The 23,913-nt window shown below is 42.3% G+C and overlaps 2 protein-coding genes across 9 annotated transcripts in view; both read left to right on the top strand.

Moving 5' to 3' along the window:
* LOC113109177 (NACHT, LRR and PYD domains-containing protein 3-like) overlaps positions 1–23,913 on the top strand; it is a 1,077,877-nt gene that overhangs the window by 511,942 nt on the left and 542,022 nt on the right. The window lies entirely within an intron of this gene.
* Positions 2,293–14,440, top strand: LOC113109172 (uncharacterized). 3 transcript variants are annotated; one of them, XR_003292851.1, is made up of 4 exons: positions 2,293–2,561; positions 2,752–5,540; positions 9,721–14,146; positions 14,337–14,440. XR_003292851.1 is itself a non-coding variant. In XM_026272787.1 (3 exons), the coding sequence occupies exons 2-3, from the start codon at positions 4,359–4,361 to the stop codon at positions 13,759–13,761; spliced, it is 5,223 nt and encodes a 1,740-aa protein (XP_026128572.1). In that variant the 5' UTR covers positions 2,293–2,561; positions 2,752–4,358; the 3' UTR covers positions 13,762–14,440. The 3 variants fall into 3 exon arrangements, 1 of the variants encoding a protein (XP_026128572.1); XR_003292852.1 differs by having other exon boundaries at positions 2,293–5,540; XM_026272787.1 differs by having other exon boundaries at positions 9,721–14,440.

Raw genomic sequence — 23,913 nt, 5'->3', positions numbered from 1 at the left:
CCTGTCTCCTCCTCCGCCCTCTACGATGGAGAGTCGGTGGCGTTGAGTCGGCCATCTTGTGCTGTGGTGCTGGGCTGGCGGCCATCTTGGGCTGTGACGCTAGGTTGGCGGCCATCTTGGGCTGTGGGGCTGGGCTGGTGGCCATCTTGGGTTGTGGGGCTGGGTTGGCGGCCATCCTGTGCTGTGGGGTTGGGGTGGCGGCCATCTTGTGCTGTGGGGCTGAGCTGGCAGCCTTGTCTGGAAACTCTGGTGTGGTTGTTGCATCCCACTGGGCACGATGGTGCAGGTAATTGGTAAACCCCCAAAAGTCCAGGATCTCTAACCCCTTCATCTCCCATTGAGGTAAAGGATCATCCAGGCAATTATTAAATAAATCCTTTAGTGCTGCATCATTGTAACCTAGCCCGACTGCCATAGTCCAAAACAATTGCGCCAGGCCACCCACCTCACTTCCCTCTTGATGAAGGGTGATTAAGTTCCGGAATCTCCCCCTCCGTTCCTCCATGGTGGCTGGGGAACCGATTCGAAATCTCACACCGCTGGATCTAGGCATGACGGAGTCCTTCTGTCACGGTTGGTTTTGGGAAAACACAAAGAGAGGGTAGATCCAAATGCAGGTAAGGGTTTTATTTAAACAGAGGGGTAAATACAAAATAAACAGTCATGAGAGACAAATCAAACAAAAAGGGAACCGGATGAAACGGGGAACTCGGAAGAACGGGAAGGTAGAGGAAGTCTGGTGGAACGAGAGAATGAGACACATAGGGTAAGGCAAAGCAAGACTGATGGACCTGAAACGCAATGACATCAAACAAGGACTCCGTAACATAGACTAAGACAGACTGGGTATTTATACAGAGAAGGATAATTGGGAAACAGGAGACAGGTGGGGTGAACAATCAATCACGTAACAAGGAGAAAGGTGACCATATAAGGGAACAGGAAGTGATCTGGGACAGACACCGTGAGAAGGAGGACATCTAGTGGAACCCCGGGGAACAACAACCCAGACACTGTGACATCGACAGACTGTTCTGCAGAGCTTTCTCGGTTTTATTTTCTCTTGAAAATAAAATCTTTCTTATGGAAACAAAACCCTGAGATAGAGTGATTCCTCAGATCCATGGAAGACGAAAATACACTACAGTAGCTAGTTCTAATTATGTTTTCCAAGCGTGTTTAGGTGTGATATGTGAACTCGTATTTTTTGTTTTAATGATGTGCGTTTTAACAGTATCAAGTATATTCAAAAACTAAACAAATCGTGCCTAAAAAGTGCACGCATCTAGGCTAATGTAAAGTTACATGATGAAGTCATACTAGTGCGCGTGTGCATTTTGAGTGCGTTCTTTCACTGCATTATTCGGTGTATTCAAATGCATTTATGAAGATATGGGGGTTAGAAAATCTAAACAGGTATATTTATATCATTTTATGTAGTTAATCAATATCACACGAAGAGTGCCATTTCAGTTTTTCTCCAAAAAACAGCATGATTAAAATGTGATATTAAGTTACTACAAACAATAATTTAATTACAAATACATTGTAGAATAATGTAATATATGAATGAATAATAGCCTAAAGAAACTTTGTGCCAAAAGGGTTCTTTCTTGTCATTATAGAACCTTTTTAGCATAAAAGGTTCTTTGTAGTTGAGTAAAGAACCCTATGGTTCTATATAGAACCCCAATGAAACCTTTTTTCTAAGAGTGTGTTGTCATAACGTTACCCTTGGAGATTGAAAATGTTTCCTTTTTGAGACCCCAGGAGCCCAAATTCAGACCCAGAACAATAAAACCCACAGAAGAGGTGGGAGTTCAAAGGAGAAATCTATATATTACCAAACTGTGTACCAATCGAAAAGTTTAGGATCAGTGGTAAGGACAATCATTGGTTTTCAGGCAGTCTATCAGAGCTAATCTGTTTGAGAAATAAAATGTGCGCACAAACCAGATTTTCCCACTCTTCTGCTGATTGCACTGCATTTAGAACTGTAAGAAACAAGTGTACTTCGATGATTAGAAAGTCCAAATCAGATTTTTTTAAGTCAACCACAGAAAACTTAAACAATCCTTTAAAGCAGGGATTCCCAAATTGTGGTGCTGCCACCAGGGGGTGCGCGAGAGGACAAATGTAATGGCGGTCTGTTTTTTTTAAGTGGGATTTTTCCATACAATAAAAAACATGAACAGTAAACATTTCCTTTGTAATCACTTTTATTTTAAATAAAAAACGATGCAAACGTAGAAGACAGATGCTGTCTTCTACGCACTGTTTGTAACTGACAGAGAAGTCAGTTTAATATTTCATGTTTATTTTATTTTGTTAAAGACCTTTAATTTGAAACTGCTTTGTAGAGAGCTGCTTGAGTTGAGACTTTTATTATGAAAGGTACCGTGTAACTCAGGAAGTTGTTGTCTACACCGCATGGCAAGCTGAACCTGAAGCTGTAATCCACATTTCTAAAGTGCATTTAAGTTCATTTACTCAACGGAGGTTACAGAAGATATTACCAGATGTTAGATTAAGTTCTCCTTTGGTAATAAGCAGCCAATGAAGTAAGTTTGTCATTTATATTGTATGTGATTATTGTGAATTGTGTTGCTATGTGTGAAAAGTGATATACAAAGACCGCAGTTTGCTGTTAAAGTTAATTTAAATCTGTTTGGAAAGTTTACAAAGACAATATTTATTTATTTGATTTATGTATTTATATTCTTTATTGTAATTTTATTTTTGTTTATTTAGTTCTCACGGCATCTTGAGTTGGATGGTTATCCTCATGGTGAACCAGTCAATAAATCGCCTGTCATCAGAGAATCCTTGTGCTCGTGAAATTACTGGGGGGGAGCTACAGTGAGAATTCATCTGCTCTTCACGGGTAGGAGAAGGAACGTTTCTGAACAGCAGTTAAGTGAGCATCAAGTTAACTCCAAGTTCCATCATTCTGGATTCTACAAGCATTGTATACACTGGTAACCAAGAACTAAGTGACACGCATATGCACAGAGTTTAAAGGCATTGTCAAGTTAAGGCCGACAAGAAGATTAGCACAACCAAGTTCAAGTTAAGGTGCTTGAAGTGGACTTATTCTTGCCATTTGTTAAAAATGACTCTTTAAGTGTTCAGTACATTGTTTGAAGAAGTGTTGGTGTTATGTATTTACCTTTTCAAGTTTAAGTCATTTTTGATCAGGTTTAAAGCTGCAAGTAAGATAATAGTTGTGAAGAATAGCAAAGTGCAATGCCTAAAAATAGTTGAATTTCATTTACAATTTTAATTTTACAGGTGATTGAACTGTTAAAATACTACTTTAACCAGAGTTAATAATCTAAGAAAGAAACATCTGTTTGCCTAAGTTCAGTACAGTTCACGTTACATGTATAATTATTCAATTAGAGTAGTCAGTGTAACTAAGAGATACAAAAATGTCAGAAGATGGTCAGTCTGCTAAGTGTGGCAAAGAAAATATAAAAGATACTGTGCAATCACCACAGCAGCTAGAATCCCAAGAATGTGTAGACACACAAGCATTAGTAGCTGTTGATGACACAACAGAGCAAGAACCACGAAGAAGTCAAAGAGCACGAAAATTTACAGAGAAAGGTAAAGAGTTGCACGATGAAAGGCTGACTAAACGTAAAAATAGCTTTCAACGCTCTTATGAGAAATGGAAGACTCTTGCTAGAGATAGTAGACAAAGACTAATGGGGCATCTCTCCAGTGACATGTTGAACAGCCTCATAGATGCAATCAGTGGTTCTTCAAAGGATGTTAATGTTGTTTATGAAGAATTGCGACAAAATGTGAATCCAGACAGTGATAATCGCCGTAGAGTAGACACTTGTGGAGCAGTCACAAAAATGATAGTTGAGTCTGCATGGAGTCGTCTAGGTGAGGGAGTTAAGGGTCAAGATCCTCTTAGACCAGAAGCATGCTGTATTGATACAGGTTCAGTGTTCTCATCCATAGCCTCCAAATCAAGTCATGGACATTCCAGGTCTTCTCAGTCTATGAAAAATTCAATTTTGAGCTCCAGAGGTTCAAGTTGTTCCTCAGCTAAGAAGCAAGAGGCTGCTGCAGAAATTGCTGCAACTGAAGCAACATTAGAAATATTACAGCAACAAGAGCATGAACTGGAAGAACTACAAAGACTTGAGGCTGAAGACAAAAGGAGAATAGCAGAACAAGAAGCTGAAGAATTGAAGCGACGACTATAAAGAGAAGAACAAGAAGCTAGGTTACGTGTTAAGATTGAAGCTGAAAATGCTGCTAGACGGAAAGCATTAGAAGACAAGCGCAGAGAGCTTGAGCGCTTGGAGACACTAAAAAGATTAAATGCTGCAAGGGCACGAATGCAAGTCTACGAGCAGAATGAAGACTCAAAGGAAGAAACAAGAGAGCTACTTCGTGACTGTGCATCGGTAAGAAAGAAACATGTACCAAAGTTAAGCAGCTCGGTGTTACAGAGCATACCTCTACAGGAAGGTGCAACAAAATCATATCAAGAAGCTAGCACTGCAGACCTTGTTAAGGTGTTAGCAGAATCTATCAGCTCAAGTCGTCTTCCTATACCTGAACCTGCAACATTCTATGGAGACTCTCTCAGATTTAGTGATTGGAAAATCTCATTTCAAACTCTGATAGACAGAAAAAACATACCAGTAAATGAGAAGCTTTACTACTTACGCAAGTATGTGGAAGGACCAGCTAATAAGGCCATTGAAAGTTACTTCCTCCTAGGCACGGAGTCCGCATATCAAGCAGCATGGGGCGTACTAGAAGAAAGGTATGGAAACCCATTCGTCATTGCTAAAGCCTTTCGAGACAAGCTTAATTCATGGCCAAAGATTGGTTCCAAGGACAGTGTTGAGCTGAGAGAATTTACTGACTTCCTCAGAGGCTGTGAAGCAGCTATGTCTCAGATTAAGGGTCTTGAAATCCTCAATGATTGTAATGAGAACCAGAAAATTCTTTCCAAGCTTCCTGATTGGTTAGCCTCAGCATGGAATCGTCAGGTCATAGAAATTGAAGAAGAAACTAAGACATTTCCTACCTTCAGTCGGTTTGTAAAGTTTCTTACGCGAGAAGCTAAGATAGCTTGTAATCCAGTGACATCGCTTCATGCACTGAAGCCTAATGAGATCGGAAAGGGAAAGATATCAAGAAATCAGGACACTAGAGCAAAAGTGTTAACGGTACAGTCCAGAGAAAAGGTAGATGCTGTAAAATGTACCTTCTGTGAGAGACTAGGACATAGTATTCACAAATGTCGTAAGTTTATGGAGAAGAATGTTGCAGAGCGAGTCAAGTTTGTCCAAATGAATAAGTTATGCTTTGGATGTTTGAATCCTGGTCATCATTCAAAGAACTGTGAAGACAGGAGTGTCTGTGAGAAATGTCAGAAGAAGCACCCATCATGCTTACATGAGGATCGTATCAAGGAAGCAAAGAGGACTCCACAGTCAGGTCAGTCAAAGGAGAAGTTGAAGGAAAGAAACCCAGAGTTGGTACAGAATAAAGATACCGTAAGTGAAGTATCAATCAATCAATCACCTTTATTTATATAGTGCTTTAAACAAAATACATTGCGCCAAAGCACTGAACAACATTCATTTGGAAAACAGTGTCTCAATAATGCAAAATGATAGTTAAAGGCAGTTCATCATTGAATTCATTGATGTCATCTCTGTTCAGTTGAAATAGTGTCTGTTTTAATTTGCAATCAAGTCAACGATATCGCTGTAGATGAAGTGACCCCAACTAAGCAAGCCAGAGGCGACAGCGGCAAGGAACCGAAACTCCATCGGTGACAGAATGGAGAAAAAAACCTTGGGAGAAACCAGGCTCAGTTGGGGGGCCAGTTCTCCTCTGACCAGACGAAACCAGTAATTCAATTCCAGGCTGCAGCAAAGTCAGATTGTGCAGAAGAATCATCTGTTTCCTGTGGTCTTGTCCTGGTGCTCCTCTGAGACAAGGTCTTTACAGGGGATCTGTATCTGGGGCTCTAGTTGTCCTGGTCTCCGCTGTCTTTCAGGGCAGTAGAGGTCCTTTCTAGGTGCTGATCCACCATCTGGTCTGGATACGTACTGGATCCGGGTGACTGCAGTGACCCTCTGATCTGGACACAGACTGGATCTGGTGGCCACGGTGACCTCGGAACAAGAGAGAAACAGACAAATATTAGCGTAGATGCCATTCTTCTAATGATATAGAAAGTACGGTGTTATGTGAAGTGTTCCGGTTCCAGTTTACCTAATTAATGCAGCCTAAAAATCCTTTAACGGATTTGGATATTAAAAGCATATTAGTATGTTATGTGTATGCCAGGTTAAAGAGATGGGTCTTTAATCTAGATTTAAACTGCAAGAGTGTGTCTGCCTCCCGAACAATGTTAGGTAGGTTATTCCAGAGTTTAGGCGCCAAATAGGAAAAGGATCTGCCGCCCGCAGTTGATTTTGATATTCTAGGTATTATCAAATTGCCTGAGTTTTGAGAACGTAGCGGACGTAGAGGAGTATAATGTAAAAGGAGCTCATTCAAATACTGAGGTGCTAAACCATTCAGGGCTTTATAAGTAATAAGCAATATTTTAAAATCTATACGATGTTTGATAGGGAGCCAGTGCAGTGTGGACAGGACCGGGCTAATATGGTCATACTTCCTGGTTCTAGTAAGAACTCTTGCTGCTGCATTTTGGACTAGCTGTAGTTTGTTTACCAAGCGTGCAGAACAACCACCCAATAAAGCATTACAGTAGTCTAACCTTGAAGTCATAAATGCATGGATTAACATTTCTGCATTTGACATTGAGAGCATAGGCCGTAATTTAGATATATTTTTGAGATGGAAAAATGCAGTTTTACAAATGCTAGAAACGTGGCTTTCTAAGGAAAGATTGCGATCAAGTAGCACACCTAGGTTCCTAACTGATGACGAAGAATTGACAGAGCAACCATCAAGTCTTAGACAGTGTTCTAGGTTATTACAAGTAGAGTTTTTAGGCCCTATGATTAACACCTCTGTTTTTTCTGAATTTAGCAGTAAGAAATTACTCGTCATCCAATTTTTTATATCGACTATGCATTCCATTAGTTTTTCAAATTGGTGTGTTTCACCGGGCTGCGAGAAAAAATATAGAGCTGCGTATCATCAGCATAACAGTGAAAGCTAACACCATGTTTCCTGATGATATCTCCCAAGGGTAACATATAAAGCGTGAAGAGTAGCGGCCCTAGAACTGAGCCTTGAGGTACTCCATACTGCACTTGTGATCGATATGATACATCTTCATTCACTGCTACGAACTGATGGCGGTCATATAAGTACGATTTAAACCATGCTAATGCACTTCCACTGATGCCAACAAAGTGTTCAAGTCTATGCAAAAGAATGTTGTGGTCAATTGTGTCAAACGCAGCACTAAGATCCAATAAAACTAATAGAGAGATACACCCACGATCAGATGATAAGAGCAGATCATTTGTAACTCTAAGGAGAGCAGTTTCAGTACTATGATACGGTCTAAATCCTGACTGGAAATCCTCACATATACCATTTTTCTCTAAGAAGGAATATAATTGTGAGGATACCACCTTTTCTAGTATCTTGGACAGAAAAGGGAGATTCGAGATTGGTCTATAATTAACTAGTTCTCTGGGGTCAAGTTGTGGCTTTTTTATGAGAGGCTTAATAACAGCCAGTTTGAAGGTTTTGGGGACATGTCCTAATAACAATGAGGAATTAATAATAGTCAGAAGAGGACCTATGACTTCTGGAAGCACCTCTTTTAAGAGCTTAGATGGTATAGGGTCTAACATACATGTTGTAAGTTTAGATGATTTAACAAGTTTATACAACTCTTCCTCTCCTATAGTAGAGAATGAGTGGAACTGTTCCTCAGGGGGTCTATAGTGCACTGTCTGATGCGAAACTGTAGCTGACGGCTGAATGGTTGCAATTTTATCTCTAATAGTATCGATTTTAGAAGTAAAGTAGTTCATAAAGTCATTACTGCTGTGGTGTTGGGAAATGTCAACACTTGTTGAGGCTTTATTTTTCGTTAATTTAGCCACTGTATTGAATAAATACCTGGGGTTATGTTTGTTTTCTTCTAAAAGAGAAGAAAAGTAATCAGATCTAGCAGTTTTTAATGCTTTTCGGTAGGATATGCTACTTTCCCGCCAAGCAATACGAAATACCTCTAGTTTTGTTTTCCTCCAGCTGCGCTCCATTTTTCGGGCTGCTCTCTTTAGGGTGCGAGTATGCTCATTATACCATGGTGTCAAACTGTTTTCCTTAACCTTTCTTAACCGTAAAGGAGCAACTGTATTTAAAGTGCTAGAAAAGAGAGAGTCCATAGTTTCTGTTACATCATCAAGTTGTTCTGAGGTTTTGGATATGCTAAGGAATTCGGATACATCAGGAAGATAACTTAAAAAGCTGTCTTTTGTGGTAGAAGTGATGGTTCTTCGATACTTGTAACAAGAAGTAGAATTTACAATTTTGGCTATATGAAGTTTACACAGAACTAAATAATGATCTGAGATATCATCACTTGGCTGAATAATTTCAACACTATCAACATCAATTCCATGTGACAGTATTAAATCTAGAGTATGATTTCGACAATGAGTAGGTCCTGAAACGTGTTGTCTAACACCAATAGAGTTCAGAATGTCTATAAATGCTGATCCCAATACATCTTTTTCATTATCGACATGGATATTAAAATCACCAACTATTAAGACTTTATCTGCAGCCAGAACTAACTCGGATGTAAAATCACCAAACTCTTTAATAAAGTCTGTATGGTGCCCTGGTGGCCTGTATACAGTAGCCAGTACAAACTTAACAGGGGATTTATCATTAACATTGGTTTCTCTGGATAATGTTATATGAAGCACCATTACTTCAAACGAGTTATACTTGAAGCCTGCCCTCTGAGAAATCCTGAAAACGTTATTATGAATTGAAGCAACACCTCCCCCTTTGCCTTTTAGACGCGGCTCGTGTTTATAACAATAATCTTGGGGGGTGGACTCATTTAAAATAATGTAATCATCAGGTTTTAGCCAGGTTTCTGTCAAGCAGAGCACATCTATATTATGATCAGTTATCATATTATTTACAAAAAGTGTTTTCGTAGAAATGGATCTGATATTCAATAAGCCAATCTTTATCATTTGTTTATCCATATTGCATTTGTTTTTTATTTGTTGAACCTCAATTAAATTGTTAACCTTAACTTGGTTTGGACGTTTTTTGTATTTTCTAGTTCGTGGAACAGACACAGTCTCTATAGTGTGATATCTAGGTGAAAGAGTCTCTATGTGCTGAGAATTAACTGACCTCTGTGACGGGAGGCAGCTAGCAGACGGTCGGTTTAGCCAGTCTGTCTGCTTCCTGACCTGGGCCCCAGTTAGTCAAGTATAAACACTAAGACTATTTGCCATATTTCTAGACAGAAGAGTGGCGCCACCCCAGGAGGGATGAAGACCATCTCTTTTAAACAGGTCAGGTCTGCCCCAAAAGCTCGTCCAATTGTCTATATAACCTATGTTATTCTGTGGGCACCACTTAGACATCCAGCCATTGAGTGATGACAATCTGCTATGCATCTCATCACCACGGTAAGCAGGGAGGGGACCAGAGCATATTACAGTGTCTGACATCGTGCTTGCAAGTTCACACACCTCTTTAAAGTAAAGTTATTAAGTAACATCTAACAGAGTAATACAGGATGTAAATAATACTCACACCTCTACAATTGTTCCAGTATGGGTATCAGCTACCGATGAACCAACTCATGAAGTTCTGGTATATGCACTTCTTGACACCCAGAGCGATACTACCTTCATCCTGGAAGAGATAGCTCAAGCTCTTGACACAAAGAAGGAATCTGTGCAGCTGAAGCTCTCAACAATGGTATCCAAGAGTACAGTTGTTCCATGCCAGAAGATAATTGGTTTAAAGGTGAGAGGATTTTATTCAGAAAAGATCTCTTTGCCAGTAACCTATTCTAGAGAGTTTATTCCTGCAAACAGAACTCACATTCCTACACCCAAAACTGCAAGAGTGTGGCCTCATCTAATGCATATAGCTGAGAAGATTGCTCCTAAACAAGTTTGTGATATTGGCCTTCTGATTGGATACAACTGCCCTCAAGCTCTTCTTCCTAGAGAAATTGTGTCTGGTAAAGAAAATCAGCCATTTGCTCAAAGAACAGATCTGGGCTGGAGCATTGTTGGCTGTGGCAATTCCTCTGTAGACTACGGGGATGCCATTGGAGTGAGCCATCGCATTATAGTGAAACAAGTGCTGCCAAGTCTACAGTCTTCTCTCAATCTTACAAGTAAAGTTCAGTACATATGTAGAACACAGATCAAGGAAGTGATCACTCCACCAAATGTCATCAAAGCTCTTGAGTCGGACTTCAATGAGAAAGCAGCAGTGGATAGTTGTATTTCTCAAGAAGATTTACGTTTTCTGTCAAAAATGGAAACAGGCATCAGACACAAGGAAGATGGTCATTATGAAATGCCTTTGCCTTTCAAGGAAGACAGACCAAATTTGCCCAACAATAAAGGATGTGCTATTCATCGCCTCAAAAGCTTAGAAAAAAGGCTTAAAAGAGATGAGAAATACTATAGAGACTATTTAGACTTTATGAATGAGACAATTGCTCGAGGAGATGCTGAGAAGGTTCCAGCTGAAGAAACAGATAAAATCCCTGCTTGGTACATTCCCCATCATGGGGTTTATCATCCTCAAAAACCTGAAAAGATCCGTGTAGTCTTTGATTGCTCAGCAAAGTTTCAAGGTTCATCCCTCAATGACCATTTGCTAACTGGTCCAGAGTTAACAAATACCCTTGTAGGTGTTCTCTGTCGTTTCCGTAAGGGTCCGGTGGCAATCATGTGTGACATAGAGCGCATGTTTCACCAATTTCATGTGAAGGAAGAAGATCAAGACTACTTACGGTTCCTCTGGTGGGAGAAAGGAGATCTAGAATCCAAGCCACAGGTTTATAGGATGAAAGTACACCTTTTCGGTGCAGCCTCATCGCCCGGGTGTGCCAATTATGGCCTCAAGCATATTGCTGCTCAAGGTCGTGGTTACTTCAGTGAATCCTCCATTCGATTCATAGAAAGGAATTTCTATGTCGATGATGGGTTGACAAGTGTCTCAACTGTAGATGAAGCTATCAAACTGATGAAGGAAGCAAGAGAACTTTGTAGCACAGGAAAGCTTTGTTTACATAAATTTGTGTCAAGCAGTGAAGAAGTAAAAGCATCAATTCCTCTGGAAGAATGTGCTAAAAGTGTTATGGAACATGACTTGGCTTTGGGTGAGCTTCACATGGAAAGGGCACTTGGTGTGAAATGGTGCATCAAATCTGACAGCTTCCAGTTCAGAGTATTCGTTAAGGAACAACCACTCACTAGAAGAGGAATCCTTTCAACAGTGGCTTCTGTATATGACCCACTTGGCTTTGCAGCACCCTTAATTCTTGTTGGTAAGCAAATACTGCAACAGATGTGTCAAGATAAGGTGGGCTGGGATGAACCACTTAAAGAGGAGTTGTTGACAAAGTGGAAAGCTTGGCTTACAGATCTGCGAAACTTGGCTGATGTGAAGATTCAGAGATGTTATCTCCCGTCAACTTTTAAGGAAGTTCAGCGTTATGAGCTTCATCATTTCTCTGACGCTAGTACATCGGGATATGGAGAATGCACATATCTCAGAGCTATTAGCATATCAGGAGATGTTCATTGCTCCTTGGTTATGGCCAAGGCTAGAGTTGCTTCTTCTAAAGTTACCACCATACCAAGGCTGGAGTTATCAGCTGCAGTAGTTGCTGTACAAACAAGTGACTTGCTCAGAAAGGAGCTGGATATAGCCAACCTAGAAGAGTACTTCTGGACTGACTCAAAAGTTGTCCTTGGATACATTAATAATGACGCCAAAAGATTTCATATCTTTGTAGCAAACCGCATTCAACGGATTAAACAAAGCACAGATACTAAACAATGGAGATATGTGACGTCTAAAGAGAACCCTGCCGATCATGCGTCCAGGGGCCTTACATCAGAAGAGCTCATATCATCCAACTGGTTCACAGGACCAAGGTTTCTGTGGAAGGATGAACTGCCCAGTGATGTTAAGGTGGGAGAGATCATAGACAATGACCCAGAGCTACGGAAAGCTCAAGTTCATAAAACTCAAGCAAAAGAAGAAAGATCATTGCTTGATCGACTTCAGAAGTTTTCAGATTGGACAAGACTGGTAAAAGCTATTGCAAGACTTAAGAGATGTTCCAGGGAAGTGAAAGGTCTAAGTTCAAGGGTTAATGAAGCCACCAGTATCGAAGAAAGACAGGATGCAGAGATTACCGTTATCAGAATGGTTCAACAATCAGCCTTTTGTGATGAGATCCAGAGACTCCGGCAACAGAAGGAGATTGAGTCCAGCACAAACAAACTGCATCGCCTGAATCCCTTCTTAGATGAGCATGGTATCCTCAGGGTGGGAGGTCGCTTAGTACATGCTGCATTACACCCACATGTGAAACACCCAGCAATTCTCCCACGACATAGTCATATATCAACATTACTCATCAGACATTATCATGAGCAAGTGTATGACCAAGGGAGAGGAATGACTATAAATGAACTGCGATCAAACGGTTTCTGGATCTTGGGATGTAGCAAAGCAGTGTCTTCATATATCTACAAATGCACTAGGTGCAGGAAACTGAGAAGATGCACTGAAGAGCAAAGGATGGCGAATCTTCCTCAGGAACGTATGGAGACAACCCCTCCTTTCACATACTGCGGGATGGACTGTTTCGGTCCTTTCTACGTCAAAGATGGAAGAAAGGAGTTGAGGCGTTATGGGCTTCTACTTACATGTATGTGTTCCAGGGCGATCCATGTGGAAATGCTGGATGATTTATCCACTGACGCATTCATTAATGCATTGTGTGCTTTCATTGCCATACGTGGACCTGTACGTCAACTTAGATCCGACCAGGGCACTAATTTCGTGGGTGCAAGACGAGAATTTGCTGAAGCACTAAAGGAAATTAACCAAGAACGCCTAAAGGAGTTTGGCTGTGAATTCATCATGAACACCCCATCAGCCAGTCACATGGGTGGCATTTGGGAGAGGCAAATTCGGACAATAAGGAGTGTTTTGACATCCATTCTGGATCAATCGGCTCAAAGACTTGATAGTGCCTCACTAAGAACATTTCTCTATGAAGTCATGGCTATCGTGAATAGCAGACCGTTAACCACGGAGCATCTGAATGATCCATCAGGTCCGCAGCCTCTTACACCTAACCACATCTTGACTATGAAGACTTCAATAATTTTACCACCACCTGGAGAATTTGTCAAGGAAGACCTTTACCTTCATAAGAGATGGCGTAAGGTGCAGTATTTAGCGAATGAGTTCTGGTCACGTTGGAAAAAAGAATATCTTCTAAACCTGCAACACAGGCAGAAATGGCACAAGCATCGTAGAAATGTAAAGGTCAATGACATTGTCATTCTAAAAGATGACACTGCTCCACGCAGTCGGTGGAAGCTAGCGAAGGTAACAGAAGTGCACAGTGGTACAGATGGCTGTGTAAGAACAGTGAAGTTGTTGATCAGTGATTCGACACTGGATAAAAAGGGCAAACGTGTTACTAAACCGACTTACCTTGAAAGGCCCATTCAGAAAATAGTTACCCCGATTGAAGCAGATTAAAAGCGTACCTTGTGTCTACCATTCTTTGGGTTAGTCCATAAGATTTTTGAATAAAAGTTGTCACTAAGTTACAAAAAATCACAAGAAAGTGTTTTGGTGGGAGTGTAACTGACAGAGAAGTCAGTTTAATATTTCATGTTTATTTTATTTTGTTAAAGACCTTTAATTTGAAACTGCTTTGTAGAGAGCTGCTTGAGTTGAGACTTTTATTATGAAAGGTACCGTGTAACTCAGGAAGTTGTTGTCTACACCGCATGGCAAGCTGAACCTGAAGCTGTAATCCACATTTCTAAAGTGCATTTAAGTTCATTTACTCAACGGAGGTTACAGAAGATATTACCAGATGTTAGATTAAGTTCTCCTTTGGTAATAAGCAGCCAATGAAGTAAGTTTGTCATTTATATTGTATGTGATTATTGTGAATTGTGTTGCTATGTGTGAAAAGTGATATACAAAGACCGCAGTTTGCTGTTAAAGTTAATTTAAATCTGTTTGGAAAGTTTACAAAGACAATATTTATTTATTTGATTTATGTATTTATATTCTTTATTGTAATTTTATTTTTGTTTATTTAGTTCTCACGGCATCTTGAGTTGGATGGTTATCCTCATGGTGAACCAGTCAATAAATCGCCTGTCATCAGAGAATCCTTGTGCTCGTGAAATTACTGGGGGGGAGCTACACTGTTCTTCTTTTATGTACTGCAGGCTAGGCTATAATATATAATAATGCGTAATAATAATATAATAATGCGTGCCAACTCGTTTCATTCATTCCATAATATATATGATAAATATGCTAAACTGGCTGAAATCAGAGAAACTGTCAAGTTGGACATCTTATGATAAAGTTGTTAGTCAGGAGGAGAGGGGCCAAGAGAGAGTGAGGATTTGGAGGCAACAGAGACGAAGAGAATAGAGAAAGAAAATGAGCAAAGAAAAAATCTTGAGGAAATCTCTCTCTGGCTGCAGGCTGAGCGACTTTTGCGCTGCACTCGAAAAGTTCCAGATGCATCCTCTTTTATTATATTTTATGTTTGAGCCTATGCTCAACTTAATTATGTTGTGGATCGTGTGTAGGCTAATTTTATTGTCGCACTTGAAAAGTTTCAGATTGATCCTCGTTTTTATTTATTTTGTCTATTTCAGAGCTTATTCTCTTTAATGATGTGGATCCTTTGTAACTTCATTGCAATTTAATTCAATGTACTGTCGTTCTAATTTCCATAACCGTTGTGTTTTAGTGGTTCTCAACCTTTGTTTCCACTGGGCCGCAGTATGGTCCAAGTCCAAGTGCAAGCGGATTGCACAGGTTCGAGTAGCAATGGGCTTCTTCACACTGCCTCCACATGTGCAATTGTGCTTTTGAAGCCTTCTGACCACACGCACCTGTCCGCGCGGTCATAAAAAATCGGAGGTACGCGTTCGTCCTCTCAGAGCCTCCGCACACACTCTCTTATGACCATGATTACGTCACGCCTACCTAGCGGTCCATAACGGTCTCCCCACGGTTTAACATACGGCTTAAGATGCAGTCTGTAAGACGCCCACGGGAGCATGACTTAAAACGACATTGCAGAAAATGTGCATTCACAAATGTAGCCTATGTTGATCCAAATATGGAAAGCACATTCAAATTTAATAATATGAGGTTCTCTCCAGAGATGTTTTGCCACATTTCTTCAATTAAGGATGATTGCTATGTAATATATGGTGTTCCCATTTGCCTTAACTTCTTCAAGTAAAATGCGGGGCAAACCGAAAATCCAGCACTCTCCTTCACTACTGATACTGAGACTATTATTTTTTCTACATGTTCATTCGCTGGCATTTTTCACATTTCTTTTTTTTTCTCCCTTAAAAACAAATTTGTCCATTCTGATGCTGAATTTTATCGAACTAATGGCTGTTGATGACTATTTGAATTGAATTCTGCCAAAGTGGGCGCTTGTATGTGTTCGTTAAATGCGTTCTGTTCATGTCTGAAAATAATATATGAAACACAAAATAATTGAACATAAAAAACATTAGGCTATAGCTTATATTTCTTAAGTAAATGTTTAAATTAATGTAAAAAAATATATATAATAAAAGTAAAACTGAAAAAAATAATAATAATTATTATGTTCAGCATGGTGGGATGCATTTGAATTCGTGACAGGCCGCGGGTTGAGATGATGCTGCTAGCTCCATGGTCATTTAATAGGCCTAGCATATTGCTGCAATGTTTCTTTTTGCGTACTTTCTGTTACTGAGCCTGTGTCTGTCACTCGTCCTCTTAAAAGTGGAAGCTTGTGCGTAGCTTTGTTGCAATATATTGAAACTTTGTTGATGTTTTTATTGTCATGCGTGTTCTGGTTATTTGCGCCTGATTAAACATGACTCTTTATATGGCGGTAAAAGACAGCTTTGTTGCGTCTTTTAAAGTGGGGATTGGGGGTGCGCCAACCCGGTTGGGACATAGAAGGGGGTGCGCAGGAACAAAAGTTTGGGAACCGCTGCCTAAGACAGCTGTTGGGTAACTCTGCAACTATATCAACTAGCGGTCATTGGAGTATTACTATGTCTGCTACTGTGAATATATGCTAACACTTTATTTTGATGGTCAACCAACAGATAAACTGACATAGGTGTCTTTGCAAGTACGTCAGCTTATTCTACCAAACTAGATTCTACCATTCTTGAGCTACTGATACTCTAATGAGAGTTGGGATGTAGTGGCAAAGTTGCTTATAATCGATTGTTTAAGAGGACCATCAAAATAAAATGTAACCATATAAAAGATTGAATTTTTTTTTCAGTTAAGAGTATTAAGCTCACATCAATTAACATTAGCTTCAAAGGAAACACTCAAGTAACACTCAACATCTAATCACTCACAAGCTGTAATAAGATACTGTGCAGATCTTAAACAACGTCAAGATATGATACAGTCCATTATACTGTAAATTAAGTAGATTTAATATGGTGATCATAGTGTGTTATAAATAATCATACTCTTAAACTTATGACCATGATGAATTATATTATGCATTGTATTATGATGTATTATAAGAGTTATGATTATTCATGAGTTAATATAACATATGTTTTTTTATAATGCATTATGCCTTAAGAGTATTATAATGCCTCTCCTTGAACTGTCACCTTATCGTGGTGGAGAGGTTTGAGTACCCGAATGATCCTGGGAGCTATGTTGTCTGGAGCTATATGCTCCTGGTAGGGTCTCCCAAGGCAAACAGGTCCTTGGTGACGGGCCAGACTAAGAACAGTTCAAAAAACCCCTTATGGCAAAACTAAAATCAAGGACCGTGACGTCGCCCGGCATGGCGCAGCCGGGGCCCCACCCTGGAGCCAGGCCCGGGGTTGGGGCTCGTATGCGAGCGTCTGGTGGCCGGGCCTTCCCCCATGGGGTCCGGCCGGGCTCAGCCCGAAGGAGTGACGTGGGGCCGCCCTCCTGTAGGCTCACCACCTGCAGGAGGGAGTATAAGGGGCCGGTGCATAGTGAATCGGGCTACAGTCGTAGGCGAGACCCCCGACGACCCGATCTCTGGACACGGAATCTGGCTTTAGGGACGTGGAATGTCACCTCGTTGGCGGGGAAGGAGCCTGAGCTTGTGCGGGAGGTCGAGAGGTACCGACTAGAGATAGTCGGGCTCACCTCAACGCACAGCTTGGGCTCTGGAACCACACTTCTTGAGAGAGGCTGGACTCTCTACCACTCTGGAGTTGCCCATGGTGAGAGGCGGAGGGCTGGAGTGGGTTTGCTAATAGCCCCCCAGCTCAGCTGCCATGTGTTGGAGTTTACCCCGGTGAACGAGAGGGTCGCTTCCCTGCGCCTGCGAGTCGGGGATAGGTCTCTCACTGTCATTTGTGCCTACGGGCCGAACGGCAGTGCGGACTACCCGGCCTTCTTGGAGTCTCTGGGAGGGGTGCTGGAAAGTGCTCCGACTGGAGACTCCGTCGTTCTACTGGGGGACTTCAACGCTCACGTGGGCAGTGACAGTGACACCTGGAGGGGCGTGATTGGGAGGAACGGCCCCCCTGACCTGAACCCGAGCGGTGTTCTGTTATTGGATTTCTGTGCGAACCACGGTTTGTCCATAACGAACACCATGTTCAAGCATAAGGGTGTCCATCAGTGCACGTGGCACCAGGACACCCTAGGCCGGAGGTCGATGATCGACTTTGTGGTCGTGTCATCAGACCTTCGGCCATATGTCTTGGACACTCGGGTGAAGAGAGGGGCGGAGCTGTCAACTGATTACCACCTGGTGGTGAGTTGGATCCGATGGCGGGGGAGGAAGCTGGACAGACTCAGCAGACCCAAACGTACTGTGAGGGTCCCACCTCCGGCAGAGCTTCGACCGGATCCCGAGGGAGTCTGGAGATATTGAGTCCGAGTGGACCATGTTCTCCACCTCCATTGTCGCTGCGGCTGCTCGGAGCTGTGGCCGTAAGGTCTCCGGTGCCTGTCGAGGCGGCAATCCCCGAACCCGGTGGTGGACACCGCAAGTAAGGGATGCTGTCAAGCTGAAGAAGGAGTCCTATCGGGCCTGGATGGCTTGTGGGACTCCGGAGGCAGCTGACAGGTACCGGCAGGCCAAGCGGACTGCAGCCCGGGTAGTCGTGGAGGCAAAAACTCGGGCCTGGGAGGAGTTCGGTGAGGCCATGGAGAAAGACTATCGGTTGGCCTCGAAGAGATTCTGGCAAACTGTTCGACGCCTCAGGAGGGGGAAGCAGTGTCCTACCAACACTGTTTACAGTAGAGATGGGCACCTGTTGACCTCAACTGGGGATATCGTCGGGCGGTGGAAGGAATACTTCGAGGATCTCCTCAATCCCACCGACTTGTGTTCCATTGAGGAAGCAGTGGCTGGGGACTCGGAGGAGCACTCGTCCATCACCCGGGCTGAAGTCATCGAGGTAGTTAAAAAGCTCCTCGGTGGCAAGGCACCGGGGGTGGATGAGATCCGCCCCGAGTACCTCAAGTCTCTGGATGTTGTGGGGCTGTCTTGGCTGACACGCCTCTGCAACATCGCATGACGGTTGGGGACAGTACCTCTGGACTGGCAGACCGGGGTGGTGGTCCCTCTTTTCAAGAAGGGGGACCGGAGAGTGTGTTCCAACTATAGGGGGATCACACTTCTCAGCCTCCCTGGGAAAGTCTATGCCAGGGTACTGGAGAGGAGAATTCGGCCGATAGTGGAACTTCGGATTCAGGAGGAACAGTGTGGTTTTCGTCCCGGTCGTGGAACACTGGACCAGCTCTATACCCTTTCCAGGGTGCTGGAGGGTTCATGGGAGTTTGCCCAACCAGTCCACATGTGTTTTGTGGACTTGGAGAAGGCATTCGACCGTGTTCCTCGCGACATCCTGTGGAGGGTGCTCCGGGAGTATGGGGTCGACGGCTCCCTACTTAGGGCTGTTCGGTCCCTGTACGACCGGAGCAAGAGCTTGGTTCGCATTGCCGGCAGTAAGTCAGACCTGTTCCCGGTGCATGTTGGACTCCGGCAGGGCTGCCCTTTGTCACCGGTTCTGTTCATAATTTTTATGGACAGAATTTCTAGGCACAGCCAAGGGCCGGAGAGTGTCCGGTTTGGGGACCATACGATTTCATCGCTGCTTTTTGCGGATGATGTTGTCGTGTTGGCATCCTCAGACCAGGACCTTCAGCGTGCACTGGGACGGTTTGCAGCCGAGTGTGAATTGGCTGGGATGAGAATCAGCACCTCCAAGTCCGAGGCCATGGTTCTCAGTCGGAAAAGAGTGGATTGCCCACTTCAGGTTGGTGGAGAGTTCCTGCCTCAAGTGGAGGAGTTCAGGTATCTTGGGGTCTTGTTCACGAGTGAGGGAAGGATGGAACGTGAGATTGACAGACGGATCGGTGCAGCTTATGCAGTAATGCGGTCGCTGTACCGGTCTGTCGTGGTGAAGAAGGAGCTGAGCTGTAAGGCAAAGCTCTCGATTTACCGGTCAATCTACGTTCCTACTCTCACCTATGGTCATGAGCTGTGGGTCATGACCGAAAGGACAAGATCCCGGATACAGGCGGCTGAAATGAGCTTTCTCCGTCGGGTGGCTGGGCGCTCCCTTAGAGATAGGGTGAGAAGCTCGGTCACTCGGGAGGAGCTCAGAGTAGAGGCGTTGCTCCTCCACATCGAGAGGAGCCAGCTGAGGTGGCTCGGGCATCTATTTCGGATGCCTCCTGGACGCCTTCCCAGGGAGGTGTTCCAGGCACGTCTCACCGGGAGGAGGCCCCGGGGAAGACCTAGGACACGCTGGAGGGACTATGTCTCCAGGCTGGCCTGGGAACGCCTCGGGGTCCCCCCGGAAGAGCTGGAAGAAGTGGCTAGGGAGAGGCAAGTCGGGGCGTCTCTGCTTAGACTGTTGCCCCCGCGACCCGGCCCCGGATAAGCGGAAGATGATGGATGGATGGATGGAGTATTATAATGTATTATAAATTTGGGCTTCATAGAAAGTGTTACAGTATTTTTATCCAGTTTTTTATCCTGTTTTGTTTTATTTTGTTTTACCCAATAAAAAATGTGATTTAGAGATTCTGAGTTGAAGTCATTTTCTTCAAATTTGAAATATTTTAACATGTAATTGTATTAAGCACCAATTTTTTAGGTAAATATTTTAAATTAGAGTTTTATTGCATATTAGCACATTAACTTTATCCAGAGGAATTAATAAAGAAATATAAATGGGGCCCAGTTCTGACCGACTGTGGTCCCACTAAAACCCCAAATAAGGGCCATTTGTGGGTCTAGTGTAATCACCCAGCTGGGCCCCATAAGGGTTTTGTATGGGTTTTGTATGGCCCCAGTTATTAGAACCCACTTGGAGCCCACTATGGAACCATCATGGGCCCCTATCGGTTAACACACACGGGGCCCAAGTGGAGCCGATGGACAAAAATGTATGGGTCCCATTTGGGTTGCCCATGCAGGGCGCAACTGACAGCCAAAATCCACATGGGGCCCGCATGGAAATGTTGGTTGGGCAGCTATGATGGCTCAAATGATTCGCGAACCCGCTTTGAACTCCCGAACTGACTCAAATGATTCGCGAAACCGCTACGAACTCCCGAACTGATTCAAATGATTTGCGATCCCCAAACTCACTCAAATGATTCGCGAACCCGCTTTGAACTCCTGAATTGACTCAAATGATTCGCGAACCCGCTACGAACTGCCGAACTTATTCAAATGATTCGCGATCCCCAAACTTACTCAAATGCCTCGCGAACCCGCTTTGAACTCCCGAACTGACTCAAATGATTCGCGAACCCGCTACGAACTCCCGAACTGATTCAAATGATTTGTGATCCCCAAACTGAGTCAAATGATTCGCGAACCCGCTTTGAACTCCTGAACGGACTCAAATGATTCGCGATCCCGCTACGAACTCCCGAACTGATTCAAATGATTCGCGATCCCCAAATTTACTCAAATGATTCGCGAAGCCGCTCCGAACTCCCCAGCAAACACAGAACGTTGTGAGGAGGTCGTGATAAAGTTCAATTTTTTGGAATCTTGGCTAACTTTCCAGAAATGTCGTGGGCACGTCCTCAAAAGACGTCGCTGGTTAGTCCCATTGGGGACGTTGTAGCGACATGGTCAGTTGGTCTTCAGATAATTTTTAATATTATTGCACTACATGTATTATTATTATTAAGAGACCATTTGAACAGCCTATTAATATATATATATACAGTCTTGTTCAAAATAATAGCAGTACAATGTGACTAACCAGAATAATCAAGGTTTTTAGTATATTTTTTATTGCTACGTGGCAAACAAGTTACCAGTAGGTTCACTAGATTCTCAGAAAACAAACAAGACCCAGCATTCATGATATGCACGCTCTTAAGGCTGTGCAATTGGGCAATTAGTTGAAAGGGGTGTGTTCAAAAAAATAGCAGTGTCTACCTTTGACTGTACAAACTCAAAACTATTTTGTACAAACATTTTTTTTTTCTGGGATTTAGCAATCCTGTGAATCACTAAACTAATATTTAGTTGTATGACCACAGTTTTTTAAAACTGCTTGACATCTGTGTGGCATGGAGTCAACCAACTTGTGGCACCTCTCAGCTGTTATTCCACTCCATGATTCTTTAACAACATTCCACAATTCATTCACATTTCTTGGTTTTGCTTCAGAAACAGCATTTTTGATATCACCCCACAAGTTCTCAAATGGATTAAGGTCTGGAGATTGGGCTGGCCACTCCATAACATTAATTTTGTTGGTTTGGAACCAAGACTTTGCCCGTTTACTAGTGTGTTTTGGGTCATTGTCTTGTTGAAACAACCATTTCAAGGGCATGTCCTCTTCAGCATAGGGCAACATGACCTCTTCAAGTATTTTAACATATGCAAACTGATCCATGATCCCTGGTATGCGATAAATAGGCCCAACACCATAGTAGGAGAAACATGCCCATATCATGATGCTTGCACCTCCATGCTTCACTGTCTTCACTGTGTACTGTGGCTTGAATTCAGAGTTTGGGGGTCGTCTCACAAACTGCCTGTGGCCCTTGGACCCAAAAAGAAAAATTTTACTCTCATCAGTCCACAAAATGTTCCTCCATTTCTCTTTAGGCCAGTTGATGTGTTCTTTGGCAAATTGTAACCTCTTCTGCACATGCCTTTTTTTTAACAGAGGGACTTTGCGGGGGATTCTTGAAAATAGATTAGCTTCACACAGACGTCTTCTAACTGTCACAGTACTTACAGGTAACTCCAGACTGTCTTTGATCATCCTGGAGGTGATCATTGGCTGAGCCTTTGCCATTCTGGTTATTCTTCTATCCATTTTGATGGTTGTCTTCCGTTTTCTTCCACGTCTCTCTGGTTTTGCTCTCCATTTTAAGGCATTGGAGATCATTTTAGCTGAACAGCTTATCATTTTTTGCACCTCTTTATAGGTTTTCCCCTCTCTTATCAACTTTTTAATCAAAGTACGCTGTTCTTCTGAACAATGTCTTGAACGACCCATTTTCCTCAGCTTTCAAATGCATGTTCAACAAGTGTTGGCTTCATCCTTAAATAGGGGCCACCTGATTCACACCTGTCTCTTCACAAAATTGATGACCTCAGTGATTGAATGCCACATTGCTATTTTTTTGAACACACCCCTTTCAACTAATTCAACTAATTGCCCAATTGCACAGCCTTAAGAGCGTGCATATCATGAATGCTGGGTCTCATTTGTTTTCTGAGAATCTACTGAACCTACTGGTAACTTGTTTGCCACGTAGCAATAAAAAAATATACGAAAAACCTTGATTATTCTGGTTAGTCACATTTTACTGCTATTATTTTGAACAAGACTGTATATATATATATTTGCCATCAGTTTAAGAACAAAAATAAATAAATAATTTACTTAGCAAATGGTGATAATGTTTGTTAATGAAAGAGAGTACAGGACAAATGAACATTTAAACCTTAAACTAGCAGCGCACGTCACTTTCTAAATGAAGTGCGTGACGTGCGTGTGCCCGTCATTTTGTAATGGTCAACTTCCAGCAGACGGACACGGAGGAAAGGTAAGCGCTATAAATCTACTTTTATTCATAGATTTTAACTGATATAACATTAAATGCCATCAAAGTGGAGTAGTGCTTTGTATTTTTGTAGGTGTTCTCATTCAATTTAATAAATAAATGCTGTTTCGTTAATTAGCTCAAAAGCAGTCTCAGAGGTGGTCTAGGGTAACGTTAACTGTTAAAATCTAATATAACCTTACCTGTTTTTAATTATTTAAAATTTAACACGATAAACTATACAGTATTCACTTTTTAACCGTAGTAACGTCAGTTTGTTTGAATGTCTGCTGCTCGAGCTTGATGATGCTCATGCTAGCCATGCTGTGAACTTGAATATAAACCGCTGTATAAAGTTTAACGTTAATTAGACCGAGGCTCCCGAAATCATGTTCAGTGTATGTGGGATTAATAATTTCCCCTTTTCTCCCTAAAGTGGCAGGCTTGAAAATTCTGCCATCTGTTCATTATTGGTGTTGATGGTGTTTTTCACATGCATGCTTTTTAATGCTAGTTTAATTCTCAAATTGATCTGATACTTTCGTTTCACAAAAAGTAAACAAATTGTTCACTTTTTTAGGGCCTGACTGC

The sequence above is a fragment of the Carassius auratus genome, chromosome 9, assembly GCF_003368295.1.
Source record: "Carassius auratus strain Wakin chromosome 9, ASM336829v1, whole genome shotgun sequence".
NCBI classification, from domain to species: Eukaryota; Metazoa; Chordata; class Actinopteri; order Cypriniformes; family Cyprinidae; genus Carassius; species Carassius auratus.
This window is presented reverse-complemented; position numbering and strand designations above follow the sequence as displayed.

What these genes read in the sequence shown, in the direction of transcription:
- LOC113109172 (XM_026272787.1), top strand. Translation starts at nt 4,359, where the DNA reads ATGCAAGTCTACGAGCAGAATGAAGACTCAAAGGAAGAAACAAGAGAG. An exon ending in ATAAAGATACCGTAAGTGAA is followed by an intron (nt 5,541 to 9,720) that starts GTATCAATCAAT and finishes TAAAGTTATTAA; the next exon opens with GTAACATCTAACAGAGTAAT.